This window comes from Leptonychotes weddellii, chromosome 5 (genome assembly GCF_054177405.1).
Source record: "Leptonychotes weddellii isolate Sample4059 chromosome 5, ASM5417740v2, whole genome shotgun sequence".
Lineage (NCBI taxonomy): Eukaryota > Metazoa > Chordata > Mammalia > Carnivora > Phocidae > Leptonychotes > Leptonychotes weddellii.
Genome location: NC_138373.1, coordinates 93,650,630 through 93,667,566, shown reverse-complemented (window position 1 = coordinate 93,667,566; position 16,937 = coordinate 93,650,630). Strand labels below are relative to the sequence as shown.

The following is a 16,937-nucleotide window of genomic DNA, read 5'->3' as shown; positions in this document are numbered from 1 at the left end:
CTGTAGATCAGTAATAGAAAGTTTTGCCTCAAAGTCTTAGGAGAAAACATAAGAATAAAATATGTTACTAGATGTAGCTGTACATTGAATTTGCAGATATTCAGTGCAAATAGAAAAGCAGGGCATTCACTATAAAGGAAATGTTTGCTATATTTCTATTATTCATACTGTTGGTTTTCAGTTCAATCTCAGTGTCTACCTATTGACCTCTGTGTACTTTCTCCTCATAATTCTAACTCTTTCACTGTAGGTCTGATGAAAGTGATTCCTCTCTGTCGGAGGTACACAGGTACTTTCTATCTTTCCTACATTCTGGCATTTCGTTGATGTTCTAAGATGCCTTCCTAGAAACTATAGGCATATCTCACTTTTGTATGCATAACTTGTTATAAACCATGTAAACACACTAATATTTTTAAACATATTAATTTTAATATGTTTTTGTCATACCTTTTAGACAAAGCAGTGGCAAACTTTTTTTTTGTATAATAACACAGGAAATTGGGATGTTTGTTTTCTGTCTATAAATCTTTTATTTGAAAGAAATTAAGTTCTATGAATATTGATTTCATTGTTCCTCAGTGATTAAATGTTTTCAGTCCTTCAAAGTGTGGGAGGTAAATAAGTTTTTTTTTTGGTTGGTTTAGTGATGATAAGTAAAAAGTTTATGGAAGGTTTTGTGAAAACCTGAAAAAAAGATATGCTAGGAGGGGAAAAGATACTATGATACCTAAAATATAAGAAGAAATAGAAAGCAAAGGAGTTTTTCTAAAATAATAAATATTTTCTTCTGATAGATGCTGTTTTAAAAATAACAATGTTGAATTTTTTCATGTTATGGGTTTTTTTTTTTTTTTTTGGACCCTTAATTTCTCTCTTTCTATCATTTCCTCTTTCCACTTATCATTTTGTCTCCTCTCTTTTTGCACTTGTTTCCCCTGTTATGGCCATTTTGCTGATCATCAGTAGATCCTCCAGAAGGTAGGCAGAGGAAATTAATCTCATTTATAGTATTACAAGATTTTACTGCTTTGCATGGAACAAAAATAAGCATTTTTTTTTTCCTTCAGGCCGGTTTGTTGTACAACTTTGCAATATTTGACCTTAACTTAAACTATTTTTAGGTTGATTTCTATATTTCAGAATGTGAATAGATTAATTTTAATAGTGAAAGAAATACCATGGATGTATGTTTTCAATTTCTGATTTTAAAAATTATCTTTGGTGTAAGGTAATCTCTATAAAATATTAGTCCTAATGTTGTGACTGGAGAGTATTTTTCAGTATCTTAGTAAAATGCTGTATTTAATGTTGAGATTATTTTTCTTCAGAAGTCTGAATAATCAATGATATTAAAACATAAAAATGAAAAAGAGGCTTTTCACAGTGGCAGTGCCATACATAAGTCACTGGAGGCAAATATTCACTTTGGTAATGTTTCAACCTTTACCATGACAGACTGTTTTGTCTTAGGCTATTAACGTGATTTTTTTTCTTTATGATCAGCTTGTTGGAATATACATGCCTATTTTCTGTTTGAGAAGTACCAGTAGCAGTTGACTGTGTGTTAGGTCACCCTCTTGAACATTTGAAGCTATAGTTCTAATTCTGTGGCTTCAGTTCATAGATGTAACCTCACATCAAAAGGATTTCAAAATGGAGATTCAGACTTTTGGGGAGGTTTGGCTTCCATTTCAGTTTTAATTTGGTTAACTTCTCAGATTACAAACAAGTTACTGAGCATGAATTTCATGAATCTCACATTGACACATGTATGCAAATACGCTTTGGACTTTATAATTATAATTATATATCCAGTGATAATAATTCCTGGTGTCATTTCTAGTGATGAGGAACAACTTTCACTTTTTGAAATCATTATAACTACACCCTAAAAATAAAGTTTGTTTGTTTTTTTAGTCCTGAGCTTAAATTTACATTTCTATTCATCAGCCCTCTTGAGCTCTGCCAGAATTAATCTTCTGGGATTAATTAATTGAATTAATCCACAGACCTCTTTCTGTGTGTATATGACAGCTCTTTAAATATTCAGCCCTTAACCTGCTCTTGTATCCTCTCTCCAATGAATATTTTCTTTTCAGCTCAGTAGGTCTAGTTTCATCATCTCCTCCTTATATGATATAGCCCATAGATCCATCGTTCTGCTTCCTATGCTTTGGAAAGTCTCCAATTTTTCAATGTTCCTAAAATCTAACATCTAGAACTCAACCTCCTTCCAGATGTGGCCTTAGCAGAATATAGTAGCTCTATTACATTCTTTCTCCTGAAATATTTACTATTTACTATTTATTTATATTTATTTATATACTTATATATATAATATATAACAATATAATATATAACTATATATATAACAATAATATAATAATATATAATATTATTATATTATAATATATATAATATATAAAATATATATTATTATATATAATATAATATATATTTATTATATATTATATTATATATAATAATAAATAATTATATTATAATGTGATATATAATAATATATAATAAATATATATTTTATATATATATATAATATATAATAAATATAAAATATATATATATTTACTATTGAACAAGTTATTTGAAAGTGTTGGTAGAGGAACCATAAATTGTTGATTCATTGATCTTCTATTCAATTAAAAAATCTCTTTAACTATTTATGTATTTATTTATTTCAATTTATTTAAACTAAAATAAACCCAGGGAACAATTCAGTCATTTCTCCTATCCCCTGCCCCCCCACCTCTGGCAATTACCAGTCTGTTCTCTGTATCTGTGAGCTTTTTTTATTTTTTAATACATATTTTTTATATTGCACGTATAAGGGAGATCATATAGCATTTATCTTTCTCTGTCTTATTTTACTTAGCATAATGACATCTTTAGCTTTTTAAATCTAGGCTACTATTTTTTTTTAAGATTTTATTTATTTATTTGAGAGAGAGAGAGATTGAGCGCACGCAAGTAGGGAGGAGGGGCTGAGGGAGAGGGAGAAGCAGACTCTGGGCTGAGCACAGAGCCCGATGTGGGGCTTGATCCCAGAATCCTGGGATCATGACCTAAGCCAAAGGTAAATGCTTAACCAGCTGAGCCACCCAGGCACCTCTAAATCTAAGCTACTATTAAGTCTTTTCCTACTTGGAACATTCTGTTCTATCTTCTACTTAAATTTTATCTTTAATTGTATCCAGTGATTATTTTAGTGTTAAGTAGGTACTTAAAGTAAATAAATTTTGTTTGTCGTTTTCCTAGGCAATACAATACAGTATCTAACTCTTCAATATATCAGTTTAATAAATATGCCATCTCTGTCTTCATTGCTAAGGAAACATTGACTAGATATTGAAGATGTCCTTCCAAATTGACAGGAACATTGGATGGAACTACCTTACTATAACAGTTCTGTACTTACCTACCATATCCACAAGGATATCATTTGAAAATCTTATTGTATAGATCTTTTTGGAATCAACATGTATTGTGAATACGACATTCCCCTAATTTGCTATTAAGCCTACAAAGAACTTCCCCTGTGAGATTAGTGTTATCTCTTACTGATGAGCATTTATTTTTAAGTGTTTATAATGATTTGTTTAATATTTTCCTTTGTGAGACTAAACAAGAAGTTTTACCCACCTGTAATTTCTGAAATCCACTATTTCCCCCCTGCTTTTTGGAAATTTGGGTCTCCATGTTTTGTCCCCTTTATCAATCTTAGTGTACCAACAGTGATTTTTACCTCCACAATGGTGTATTCTTTTAAAACCCTGTGATATAATGACTTAAAAACAGAAATACTTGGGGCGCCTGGGTGGCTCAGTTGGTTAAGCGACTGCCTTCGGCTCAGGTCATGATCCTGGAGTCCCGGGATCGAGTCCCATATCAGGCTCCTTGCTCAGCAGGGGGTGTGCTTCTCCCTCTGACCCTCTCCCCTCTCATGTGCTCTCTCTCTCTCTCATTCTCTCTCTCAAATAAATAAATAAAATCTTTAAAAAAAAAAAAACAGAAATACTTGAATCCATTGGATAACTCTCTATTGTCAGTTCTAACTTATCTGGGATTTACATTTCTTCTTAATCATTTTCTGCCCATTGCATCTTGAAGATTGTTCTTTTTCATTAAGAAGATAGAAGGGCCCTGGGTGGCTCAGTCGGTTAAGCGTCCAACTCTTGATTTCGGCTCAGGTCATGATCTCAGCATTGTGAGATTGAGTCCCACATTGGGCTCTGCACAGGGCATGGAGCCTGCTTAAGATTCTCCCTCTCCCTCTGCCCCCCCCAAGATGTAAACAGTTTTATTTTATCCCTATTATTTGTTTTGATATTATTGCCATCTATCTTATATTATGAACATATTCCAACATGGTAACTTTTCTTCCTTCTGTGAGCAAAGATACATTGACTTAGTCTTCTCAACACAACTATTTCAATTCAAATCCTATCTTAAACTCCTTTATATTTCCATAGTACGTAGTCTACTGGCATAAAGCAGAATGTCTAGAAATATTAAACTTGAGAAAGCTCCCTAAGGAGCCTCATTGTACTTTTAAAGTCTCATTCCTTTTTAAAATCTTTGAGACTGTTAGAGTTTTTTTCTTTAATTTTTTGATAGTTTGGGGCTATTCTCCCTTTAGAATTTCTGTGTATGTGATCATTCCTATCTTTTTTCAAATTCATTTGAAATTTGTTTTTTCAGTATTTTGGGTGATATGTGTTATACTTTCCCCAGAATGTTCTTTTTGACCTAGAGTCACATTCCAGCCTGACAGTCACACCTTCCAGTTGTCCATCATTTATCCTTTCTTATTTGTCAGAATTTAGTATAATCAAACACCTCCTAATATTGCTTAAACTTTGAAGAGAAGATCTTGTTAGTAAGAAGATCCAATGTACTATACGCTTTGTTCTTTGTAGAATGCACCTGCTGGCTGATGCCTAATTAGTTGATGTACCCCATCACTACTATTACTAATTCACATTTTGTCTCTGTGCCCTTTTCCTTTAAAAAGAGACAAGGGAGCAGTCTGAATTTTATTATTAATTACTTAGAAAGACTTCTTAAAGTCAGGGGGAAAATAAAATTAGTCCCATGATATAGCTACTGAAATAAATCTTGTTTTTTTCCCCCATCTCAGGGGCATAATCAACCCATTTCCTGCTTCAAAAGGAATCAGAACTTCTCCACTGCAGTGTATTCACATAGCTGAAGGGCACACAAAAGCTGTGCTCTGTGTGGATTCTACTGATGATCTCCTCTTCACTGGATCAAAAGGTGCCAGTAGTTGTTTCATGTGGATAGTTAACAGATTTTTAAAAAAATGATAACATTTTTAACAGGCTTTAAAAAACAGTCAAACTGCTTAAGACCCATAAGAACCTGAGAGATAATCTGGTTCAACTCCTGAATTATATAAAATCATTGCATAGTTGAAAAGAAAGTAAGACCTCTGTTGATGTTATATGAATAGAATGTTGAGAGGATACATTTCCCTTCAGTAACTGAGCACTTAATGCGTGCAAAAGGCCCTGAGCTTAGCAATGCAGGTTATATAAAAATTGACAAAAGGTCATTATGATATACACTGTGGTAAAGAGAATAAGATGTAGTAACCACCATTTCTTGAGCACTTAACTATATGTCAGAGACTATGCTAAATACTATCCAAATTACATCTCATTTAATTCTTATGGTAACCCCAGTGAGATACATGTTACATCCTAATTTTACAGATGAAGAAACTGAGGATTCAAGAAATGAATAATTTTCGCAGATAAATTTAGTAGTAAGTGGAAGAACCACGATTGGAAGCCCATGTCTACTCATCTCTAAACCTGCACTCTTAACCCCTTTGGTACAATTGCAGGCACCTAGAAATCAACTATAAATGCTCTGAAGAGTTAAGGACTAAGCGTTTTGGGTTTTCAGAAAAGGGAGAGGTTATGCCAATCTGTGAGAAATAAGGAAGGCTTTGACATGGAGGCATTTAGGATGAACCTTACAGGATGGTTTGGATATTGACAGGTAACAATTGACAACCAAGATTATAGAACAACATAAGCAGAGACATAGAGCTAAAAGTGGGGTATGTTTGGAAACTAAATCTAATTGGGTTGAAAAGTAGAATACAGTTGACCTTGAACAAATTGGGGGTTAGGGGTGCTGACACAGTCAAATCTGCATATAGGGGCGCCTGGATGGCTCAGTTAGTTAAACGTCTGCCTTTGGCTCAGGTCATGATCCCAGGGTCCTGGGATCAAGCCCCGTGTCGGGCTCTCTGCTCAGCAGGAGCCTGCTTCTCCCTCTCCCTGCTGCGCCCCCTGCTTTGTACTCTTTGTCAAATAAATAAATAAAATCTTTAAAAAAAAGAAAATCTGCATATAATTTTTGACTCCTCCAAAACTGAACTACTAATAGATTTCCCCCAAAATTGAACTACTAGTAGCCTTACCAGTAACATAAATAGTCGATTAACACATATTTTGTATGTTATATGTATTATATACTGTGTTCTTATAATAAGGTAAGCTGGAGAAAAAAATGTTACTAAGAAAATCATAAGGAAGAAGAATACATTTTTGGTACTGTACTACTGTACTGTATTTATCAAAAAAATTTGCATATAAATGGACCCATTCAAACCCTTATTGTTCAAGTGTCAACTGTAATTGTAAGGGAAGTGATGGGCAGTAGGGCTAGAAAGGTAAGAAGGAGGCATGTATAGGAATTTGGGAAGCTAGTAAAAGTTTTTTAGCATTTAGGGACATTACAGGACTCAGTTTAATCAACAAGCATTTATTGCTCACTGTATCTAAGGAAGTATACCAGTCTAGCTAGAACTTACAAATTGTGAATGACAAACCATTATCCAATTAATCTACTCTGTGAAAATGTACTTTTCTAATTCAAATTAAATTTATCTCCAGAATAATTACATATTTGACATGTCAGAAAAACAAAATAATTAGTTTATAATTATGTATTGTGGTCAAAAATAAAGTCCATCAATCAGTGACACTTAGAAAAGAAAGGTGTATGTGTTTATGAGTGTGGAGTGCTTTGAGGAGGTAGGAGTGAACAAAGCAGAATATTTTGAAGAGGCTGATTTGGGAATGCCATTTTAAATTCAGGGGCAATATGAGGCAAGATTCTTGTGATAGGACTATTACAAAATTTTATATAATTATTTTTTTAATACCTCATAATACATACACCAGACATACCTGGCTTTCATCCAATCCTTTATATGTACTTTGCCCTTGAACCTGAAGCAGAAGGTCAAGGATGGAGGTAGGATGTCTGTTTCAGGTTAGTGGAATAATTACTTTTTTCTTATTTCATTTCATTCTCATAGGAGAAAAACGGTTTAGATAATTTTTATTGTTAAGAGAACCTAATGTAGTTCATATTGACACTATTTTCCTTTTCTTATTTGTTGTAGATCGTACTTGTAAAGTATGGAATCTGGTGACTGGGCAGGAGATTATGTCATTGGGGGGTCATCCCAACAATGTCGTATCTGTAAAATACTGTAATTATACAAGTTTGGTCTTCACTGTATCTACATCTTATATTAAGGTGTGGGATATCAGAGATTCGGCAAAGTGCATTCGAACGCTGACGTAAGTAATTTATTTATTTATTTATTTATTTATTTTTAAAATTTATTTATTTATTTGAGAGAGAGAGAGAGAGAGAGAAACAGCATGAGAGGGGATAGGGTCAGAGGGAGAAGCAAGCTCCCTGCTGAGCCGGTAGCCCGATGTGGGACTCGATCCCAGGACTCCGGGATCATGACCTGAGCCAAAGGCAGTCGCTTAACCAACTGAGCCACCCAGGCGCCCTGACGTAAGTAATTTAAAGACAAATAGCATAAGGGGCAAATAGTTCTTATGTACAACATATATGAAAAGATAGGACTGTGAATGTGTTTTTATTTATTTATACCTGTCTGCTTCTGAAAGGATGTTAAAGTAAGAATGTAGATAATATAAGGGGGAAAACCTACTGAGAAAATGTAATATAACAGCCTGGTAGAAATGCAAGAAGGAGGGAAGATGGCAAAAGAGTAAGGGACCTTGTTTCATCTGGTCCCTTGAATTCAGCTAGTTATCTATCAAATCATTCTGAACACCTGTGAATTCAACCTGAGATCTAAGAAAAGAATTGCTGCAATTCTACAAATAGAAAAGCAACCACTTTTTGCAAGGTAGGAGGTGTGGAGAAATGAATCTGAGGGGATATATCCTAAGATAAACCATGGTGGGAGAGAGCCTCCATAAGCCAGCTACAGAGCGCACAAAGTCGGAACTTTTAGAAGTCTGCTCCCGTGATGGACATCTCGGCTTGAAAGGTGCTCAGGTGGTGAAGAGTGTGGTCTCAGGATCCCTGGGGTCACAGAAAGAGCAGGTGTGCCTGAACTGGCAGAGTTCCCAAGCACTGGAGCAGGGAAGCCAGCAACGGTGGGCAAGCCCGGGAGTGGGCTCTCTGCTCAGTTTGCCATAAACTATGAACCACGGCACAATCGGGCAACTGCTCGCCTAGCAGGGGACCTGCAAATGGCAGAACCTGGGTGACCCTACTTCTTCCCCTGGGAGGATCTGGGAGGGTGCGCACCGCAGAAGTCTGCAGAGTTTGATACACAAAAAAGTGATTGGCTGCTTTTCCCTGAGGGTTCACTGAAGAGTGGGGGCCGTGAACTTTCAGCTCCAGGGCTGGAGATCGGGATGCTGCCATTTTTATTTTCATCCTCTAAAGTGGTGCGGAAAGCTGTCAGGGAACAAAAGCCACATAGAGCAGCCTGAAGCAACTTACACTGAGCCTGGAACCCTGGCCAGCGTGGTGCAACTCTGCCCAGGCAAAGACACCTGAGAATCAGTGCAGCAGGCCCCTCCCTCAGAAGACCAGCAGGAACATCACGCTAAAAACAAGTTTATGGATCACACAGAACTGAAAAACTCCAGTGCTAGGGGAAAATAGTATATAGAATTTGAGGTCTTTTCTCATGATTCTTTAGTCTTACAGTCTAAAGTTTTCTTTCTCTTTTTCTTTTTTCCCTTTTCAACTAGTTTCTTATTTTACCAACTCTTTTTTAAAGTCTTTTTTTAATTTTCATTTTTACATTTACATTTTATTGATATAGTCTTCATTTTTGGCTTTCTTTCACTGTATTCAATTTTATTTTTGTGTGCATATATATATATATATATATATATATATATATATATGTTTTTCTTTACAATATTGGGATCAAGTGTCTTCTAACAAACAGACCAAAATACCCCCAGGCCAAGTGTATCACTCTGTTCTGTCTACCTGATTATATTCTTTTTTCCCTTTATTTTTCTTTTTTGGTTTCTGATCTCTTCTGATTTGTCTAGTGTATATTTTGCTGGGGTTGTTGTTGATATTTTTATTTTTTCTTTTTTGTTCTCTCGTTCATCTCTTCTCTGGACAAAATGACCAGAAGGAAAAATTCCCAGAAAAAAGAACAAGAGGCAGTACTCAATGCTAGAGACTTAATAAATATGGATATTAGTGAAATCTTGGAGCTAGAATTCAGAACAATGATTATAAAGATACTAGCTGGGCTTGGAAAAAGTATAGAAAACACTAGAGAATCCCTTTCTGGAGAAATAAAAGAACTAAGATCTAACCAGGTTGAAATCAAAAAGGGTATTGCAGAGATGCAATCAACAATGGAGGCTCTTACTGCTAGGATAAATGAGGCAGAAGAGAGAATAAGTGATATAGAAGATAAAATTATGGAGAATAAGGAAACTGAGCAAAAGAGAGATAAACAATTACTGGACTATGAGGGGAGGATTCCAGATCAGTGAAACCATAAAGTGAAACAATATTAGAATTATTGGGGTCCCAGAAGAAGAGGAAAGGGGGGGCAGAAGGTATATTTGAGCTACAGCTGAGAACTTCCCTAATCTGGGGAAGGAAACAGGCATTCAAGTCCAGGAGGCACAGAGAACCCCCCTCAAAATCAATAAAATTAGGTCAACAGCCCAACATATAATAGTGAAGCTTGCAAATTTCAGAGACAAAGAGAAAATCCTGAAAGCAGCTTGAGACAAGAAGTGCTTGACCTACAAGGGTAGGAACATTAGACCTACAAGAGTAGAAGACCTATTCACAGAGACCTGGCAGGCCAGAAAGGGCTGGCATGATATACTGAGGGTACTAAATGAGAAAAACATGCAGCCAAGAATACTTTATCCAGCAAGACTGTCATTCAGAATGGAAGGAGAGATAAAGAGCTTCTAGGACAAACAGAAACTAAAAGAATTTGTGGTCACTAAACCAGCCCTGCAGGAAATATTAAAGGGGATCCTGTAAACAAAGAGAGAGCCCAAAAGTAACATAGATCTGAAAGGAACAGAAACAATACACAGAAACAGTGATTTTACAGGTAATACAATGGCACTAAATTCATATCTTTCAATAGTTACTCTGAATGTAAATGGACTAAAGGCTCTAATCAAAAGACACAGGGTATCAGATTGGATAAAAAAGCAAGACCCATCAATATGCAGTCTACAAGAGACACATTTTAGACCCAAAGATACCTCCAGACTGAAAATGAGGGGGTGGAGAACCATCTATCATGTTAATGGACATCAAAAGAAAGCTGGGGTAGCAATCCTTATATCAGACAAATTAGATTTTAAACCAAAGACTGTAGTAAGGGATGAAGAGGACAATATATCATACTTAAAGGGTCTATCCAACAAGAAAATCTAGCAATTATAAGTATTTATGCTCCTAACTTGGGAGCAGCCAATTATATAAACCAATAAAAAAATTAAAGAAACCCATGGATAATTAATAATAGAATAATAGTAGGGGACTTTAAACAGTCCAATCACAGCAATAGACAGATCACCTAAGCAGAAGATCAACAAGGAAACAAGGACTTTGAATGACACACAGGACCAGATGGACTTCACAGATACGTTTAGAGCATTCCATCCTAAAGCAACAGAATGCACATTCTTCTCTAGTGCCCATGGAACATTCTCCAGAATAGATCACATACTGGGTTACAAATCAGGTCTCAACCAGTACCAAAAGATTGGGATCATTCCCTGCATATTTTCAGACCACAGTGCTTTGAAACTTGAACTCAATCACAAGAGGAAACTTGGAAGGAACTAAAATACTTGGAGGTTAAAGAGCATCCTACTAAAGAATGAATGGGTCAACCAGAAAATTAAAGAAGAATTAAAAAATTCATGGAAACAAATGAAAATGAAAACACAACTGTTCAAAACCTTTGGGATGCAGCAAAGGCAGTCCTAAGAGGGAAGTACATAGCAATACAAGCCTTTCTCAAGAAACAAGAAAGGTCTCAAATACACAACATAATCCTACACCTAAAGGAGCTGGAGAGAGAACAGCAAACAGAGCCCAAACCAAGCAGGAGAAAAGAAATAATAAAGATTAGAGCAGAAACCAATGAAATGGAAAACAAAAGAACAGTAGAACAGATCAATGAAACTAGAAGCTGGTTCTTTGAAAGGATTAATAAGATCAATAAACCCCTAGCCAGACTTATCAAAAAGAAAAGAGAAAGGACTCAAATTAATAAAATCATGAATGAAAGAGGAGAGATAATGACCAACACCAAGGAAATACAAAGAACATATTATGAGCAACTATATGCCAACAAATTAGGCAATCTGGAAGAAATGGATGCATTCCTAGAAACTTATAAACTACCAAAATTGTAGCAGGAAGAAATAAAAAACCTGAACAGACCCATAACCAGCAAAGAATTGAAGTAGTAATCAAAAATCTCCCAACAAACAAGAGTCCAGGGCTGGATGGCTTCCCAGAGGAATTCTACCAAACATTTAAAGAAGAATTAATACCTGTTCTTCTGAAGCTGTTTCAAAAAATAGAAATGGAAGGAAAACTTCCAAACTTGTTCTATGAGGCCAGCATTATCTTAATCTCAAAACCGTACAAAGACCGCACCAAAAAGGAGAGTTACAGACCAATATCCCTGATGAATATAGATGCCAAAATACAAAGATACTAGCCAATAGGATCCAACAGTAACATTAAGAGGATTCTTCACCATGACCAATTGGGATTTATTTCTGGGATGCAAGGGTGGTTCAACATTCGCAAATCAATCAACACGATAGATCACATTAGTAAAAGAAAAGACAAGAACCATGTGATCCTCTCAATTGATGCAGAAAAAGCATTCTTTCTTGATTAAAACTCTTCAAAGTATAGGGATAGAAGGAACATACCTCAATATCATAAAAGCCATCTATGAAAAGCCTATAGCGAATATCATTCTCAAAGGGGAAAAACTGAGAGCTTTTCCCTTAACGTCAGGAACACGATAGGGATGTCCACTCTCACCACTGTTGTTCAACATAGTACTAGAAGTCCTAGTCTCAGCAATCAGACAACAAAAAGAAATAAAAGGCATCCAAATCGGCAAAGAAGAAGTCAAACTCCCACTCTTCACAGATGGCATGATACTTTATGTGGAAAACCCAACATACTCCACCCCAAAATTGCTAGAACTCATACAGGAATTCAGCAACGTGGCAGTATATAAAATCAATGCACAGAAATTAGTTGCATTTCTATACACTAACAATGCAAAAGAAGAAAGAAAAATTAAGGAATCAATCCCATTTATAATTTCACCAAAAATCGTAAGATACCTGGGAATAAACCTAACCAAAGAGGTAAGGGATCTGTACTCTAAAAACTACAGACACTTGAGAAAGAAATTGAGGAAGACACAAAGAAATGGAAAAACATTCAATGCTCGTGCATTGGATGAATAAATATTGTTACAATTTCTATGCTTCTCAGAAAATCTACACATTTAATGCAATCCCTATCAAAATACCATTGACATTTTTCACAGAGCTGGAACAAATAATCCTAAAATTTGTATGGAACCAGAAAAGACCCTGAATAGCCAGAGGAATGTTGAAAAAGAAAACCAAAGCTTGTGGCATCACAATCCTGGACGTCAAGCTATATTACAAAGCTGTGATCATCAAGACAGTATGGTACTGGCACAAAAACAGACACATAGATTAATGGAACAGAACAGTGAACCCAGAAATGGACCCTTAACTCAATGTCAACTAATTTTTGACAAAGCAGGAAAGAATATCCAATAGAAAAAGGACAGTATCTTCAACAAATGGTGTTGGGAAAATTGGACAGCCACATACAGAAGAATGAAACTGGACCATTCTCTTACATCATACACAAACTCAAAATGGATGAAAGATCTAAATGTGAGACAGGAATCCATCAAAATCCTAGAGTAGAACATAGACAGCAACCTGTGACCTCAGCTGCAGCAACTTCTTGCTAGATTCGTCTCCAAAGGCAAGGGAAACAAAAACAAAAATGAACTATTCAGACTTCATCAAGATAAAAATCTTCTGCACAGCAAAGGAAGGAGTCAACAAAATTAAAAGGCAATGTACAGAAAGAGAAGATATTTGCAAATGACATATCAGATAAAGGCTAGTATCCAAGATCTATAAAGAACTTATCAAACTCAACACCTCCAAAACCAATAATCCTGTCAAGAAATGGGCAGAAGATATGAACAAATATTTCTGCAAAGAAGACATACAAATGGCCAACAAACAGGAAAAAATGCTCAATATCCCTTGGCATCAGGGAAATACAAATCAAAACCACAATAAGATACCACCTCACACCAGTCAGAATGGCTAAAATTAACAAATCAGGAAACAACAAATGTTGGCGGGGGTGTGGAGAAAGGGGTACCCTCTTACACTGTTGGTGGGAATGCAAGCTGGTGCAGCCACTCTAGAAAACAGTATGGAGATTCCTCAGGAAGTTAAAAATAGAGCTACCCTATGACCCAGCAATTGCACTACTAGGTATTTAGCCCAAAATGTAATGATCTGAAGGGGTACATGCACTCCAATGTTTATACCAGCAATGTCCACAATAGCCAAACTATGGAAAGATTTGAGATGTCCATTGACAGATGAGTGGATAAAGAAGATGTGGTCCATATATACAATGGAATATTGCTCAGCCATCAGAAAGGTTGAATACTTACCATTTACATTGACATGGATGGAACTGGACAGTATTATGCTGAGCAAAATAAGTCAATCAGAGAAAGACAATTATATGGTTTCACTCATATGTAGAATATAAGAAAGCGCAGAGGATCGTAGGGGAAGGGAGGGAAAACTGAATGCAAAGTAATGGAGAGGGAGACAAACCATGAGAGACTCTTAACTCTAGGAAACAAACTGAGGGTTGCTGGAGGGGAGGTGGATGGGGGAATTGGGTAACAGGGTGATGGGCATTAAAGAGGGCACGTGATGTGATGAGCACTGGGTGTTAAAAGCAACTGATGAATAACTGACTCTACCTCTGAAACTAATGATGTACCATATGTTGGCTAATCGAATTTAAATTTAAAAAAGGGCCTGGTATTAAATAGGAAGGAATGAATCATATTTGGTCTGTGACTAAGTATACATTTAATATTTCCTCCCTCTTAAATACTAAGGTATTGCATGTTCATAGTATTTTTTACTTGATGTAGTTAAATGATTTACATTACTTGCTTCAAATGAATACCACTCCTTGGAAAAATGGCTAAAATCATCATAGTAGACAGTTAAGAAGTACTTGTAACCTTTAATTAGCAGGTATTGGATAATTGAGAGTTTTTTTGTTTGTTTGTTTTAGGACCTAGACTGCTTTTGTGTGAGCACAAATTTCATAACTGTGGGTTAGGTTGGACAGTTGGAGGATGAGTTTGTTTTCTGTGTCATCATATTATGTCTTTAAAATATAGAGCAAATAATGATTCTTTTTGCTATAAGATGGATGAACTGTTTTACGTAATTAAAATAGGGGTGAACTCTTGTTTTAAATAAGCAAAGGGAACATGGGAAAGGTTATTTTTTATAATTTGTAGAGTAGGGATTTTTTTTTTTTTTTAAAGATTTTATTTATTTATTTGAGACAGAGAATGAGATAGAGCATGAGAGGGTCAGAGGGAGAAGCAGACTCCCTGCCGAGCAGGGAGCCCGATGTGGGACTCGATCCCGGGACTCCAGGATCATGACCTGAGCCGAAGGCAGTCGCTTAACCAACTGAGCCACCCAGGCGCCCCGGGATTTTATTTTTTTAAGATTTTATTTATTTGACAGAGAGAGACGCAGCGAGAGAGGGAACACAAGCAGGGGGAGTGGGAGAGGGAGAAGCAGGCTTCCTGCCGAGCAGGGAGCCCAATGTGGGGCTCGATCCCAGGACCCTGGGACTATGACCTGAGCCCAAGGCAGATGCTTAACCGACTAAGCCACCCAGGCGCCCCTAGAGTAGGGATTATTAACATAAGTCCTAATTTGTATTTTGATAACTACTCATTATTTACTGTACTGAATACAAGTCTGTGAGGAAAATTTTATAGAAAAAGGAACACTGTATCTTAGAAATCTGCCAGTCCAGCTGATTGACTAAGTCAAATTTAAAAGGATTAATTATAACTTGATATTTTGGTTGTTAACTGAGAAAATGTTTCAAAATTTAAGAATATATCACTTAGAATTTATCTGAGGAAATAGAAATGTTATGTTTAAGTCTTTAGCACATGGTAAATACTCCATGTATGATTGAGTTAGAGTAAACTAAAACTGAAAACGGTTTGAGGGCGCCTGGGTGGCTCAGTTGTTAAGCATCTGCCTTTGTCTCAGGTCATGATCTCAGGGTCCTGGGATCGAGCCCCGCGTCGGGCTCCCTGCCCAGCTGGGAGTCTGCTTTTCCCTCTCCCTCTGTGCTCTCTCTCTCTCTCTCTCTCGAAATAAAATTTAAAAAAATCTTTAAAAAAAATTAAACTTAGGGGGGTGCCTGGGTGGCTCAGTCATTAGGTGTCTGCCTTCGGCTCAGGTCATGATCCCAGGGTCCTGGGATCGAGCCCTGCATCGGGCTCCCCGCTCGGCAGGAAGCCTGCTTCTCCCTCTCCCACTCCCCCTGCTTGTGTTCCCTCTCTCGCTGTGTCTCTCTCTGTCAAATAAATAAATAAAATCTTTTAAAAAAAAAAAAAGAAAATGGTTTGAAAAATCCTCAGTGTCTTTAATTCAAAAAGCAATTCTTATGGACAAAAGGAGTATTGGAAGGCCTGGCCCCCAGGGGTGGGGGGCGGGACGTTTCTGGAAGCTGCAGGAAAATGAATTACCTGTGGCACTGTGTCATTTGTTGTCATTTGTTGTCTTTTTTTTTTTTTTTAATCTTTGACATCTAATCTTTTTTGAATGATGTTCTGGTCATCCCTAACTCAGGGCCTGGAATTCCTAGCATTATACGAGACTTACAAATTAAGAATTGTAAGCCATATCATCTTGTTTTAGTCATTCATTTATTCACTTCCTCATCAAATGTGTTTCTAAGTGCCAGGTATGTGTGTGTGAGGTTCTGTGCGCCGTGTGGTTGACACGGTGACCAAAGGACCCAGAGCTTGTTGTGCCTACAGCCAGTTTCCTAGGAATTCAAGGAACCCAAAGCTGAACTCTTGCCCAGAAATGTGACTTTTTCTTTTTGTTTTGTCTCTCTTAAGATCTTCAGGTCAGGTTACTCTTGGAGATGCCTGTTCTGCAAGTACCAGCCGGACAGTAGCTATTCCTTCTGGAGAAAACCAGATAAATCAAATTGCTCTAAACCCAACTGGCACTTTCCTCTATGCAGCTTCTGGAAATGCTGTCAGAATGTGGGATCTTAAAAGGTAGAATTTTTAAGAAAATGTATTTCTTATATATGGCAAATACAGTTTTCAGATATTAATAACATATTGGTGCATATGAAATCTAATTTTTATAAGCCAGAAGTTAATATAAAATCATAGGCTTTTCTGTTTGGCCCAGTAT

General features: G+C 36.4%; 1 protein-coding gene across 13 annotated transcripts in view; it reads left to right on the top strand.

Moving 5' to 3' along the window:
* Positions 1 to 16,937, top strand: part of KIF21A (kinesin family member 21A) — a 147,088-nt gene that overhangs the window by 121,083 nt on the left and 9,068 nt on the right. For 5 of the 13 annotated variants that reach the window (XM_031032144.2, XM_031032132.2, XM_081821482.1 and 2 more), the window contains 5 exons: positions 251 to 289; positions 967 to 981; positions 5,159 to 5,295; positions 7,463 to 7,643; positions 16,631 to 16,795. In XM_031032144.2, coding sequence (XP_030888004.1) covers positions 251 to 289; positions 967 to 981; positions 5,159 to 5,295; positions 7,463 to 7,643; positions 16,631 to 16,795 — 537 coding nt within the window. The remainder of the gene's footprint in view (positions 1 to 250; positions 290 to 966; positions 982 to 5,158; positions 5,296 to 7,462; positions 7,644 to 16,630; positions 16,796 to 16,937) is intronic. The other 8 variants (XM_081821483.1, XM_031032152.2, XM_006727698.3 and 5 more) reach the window with 2 other exon arrangements.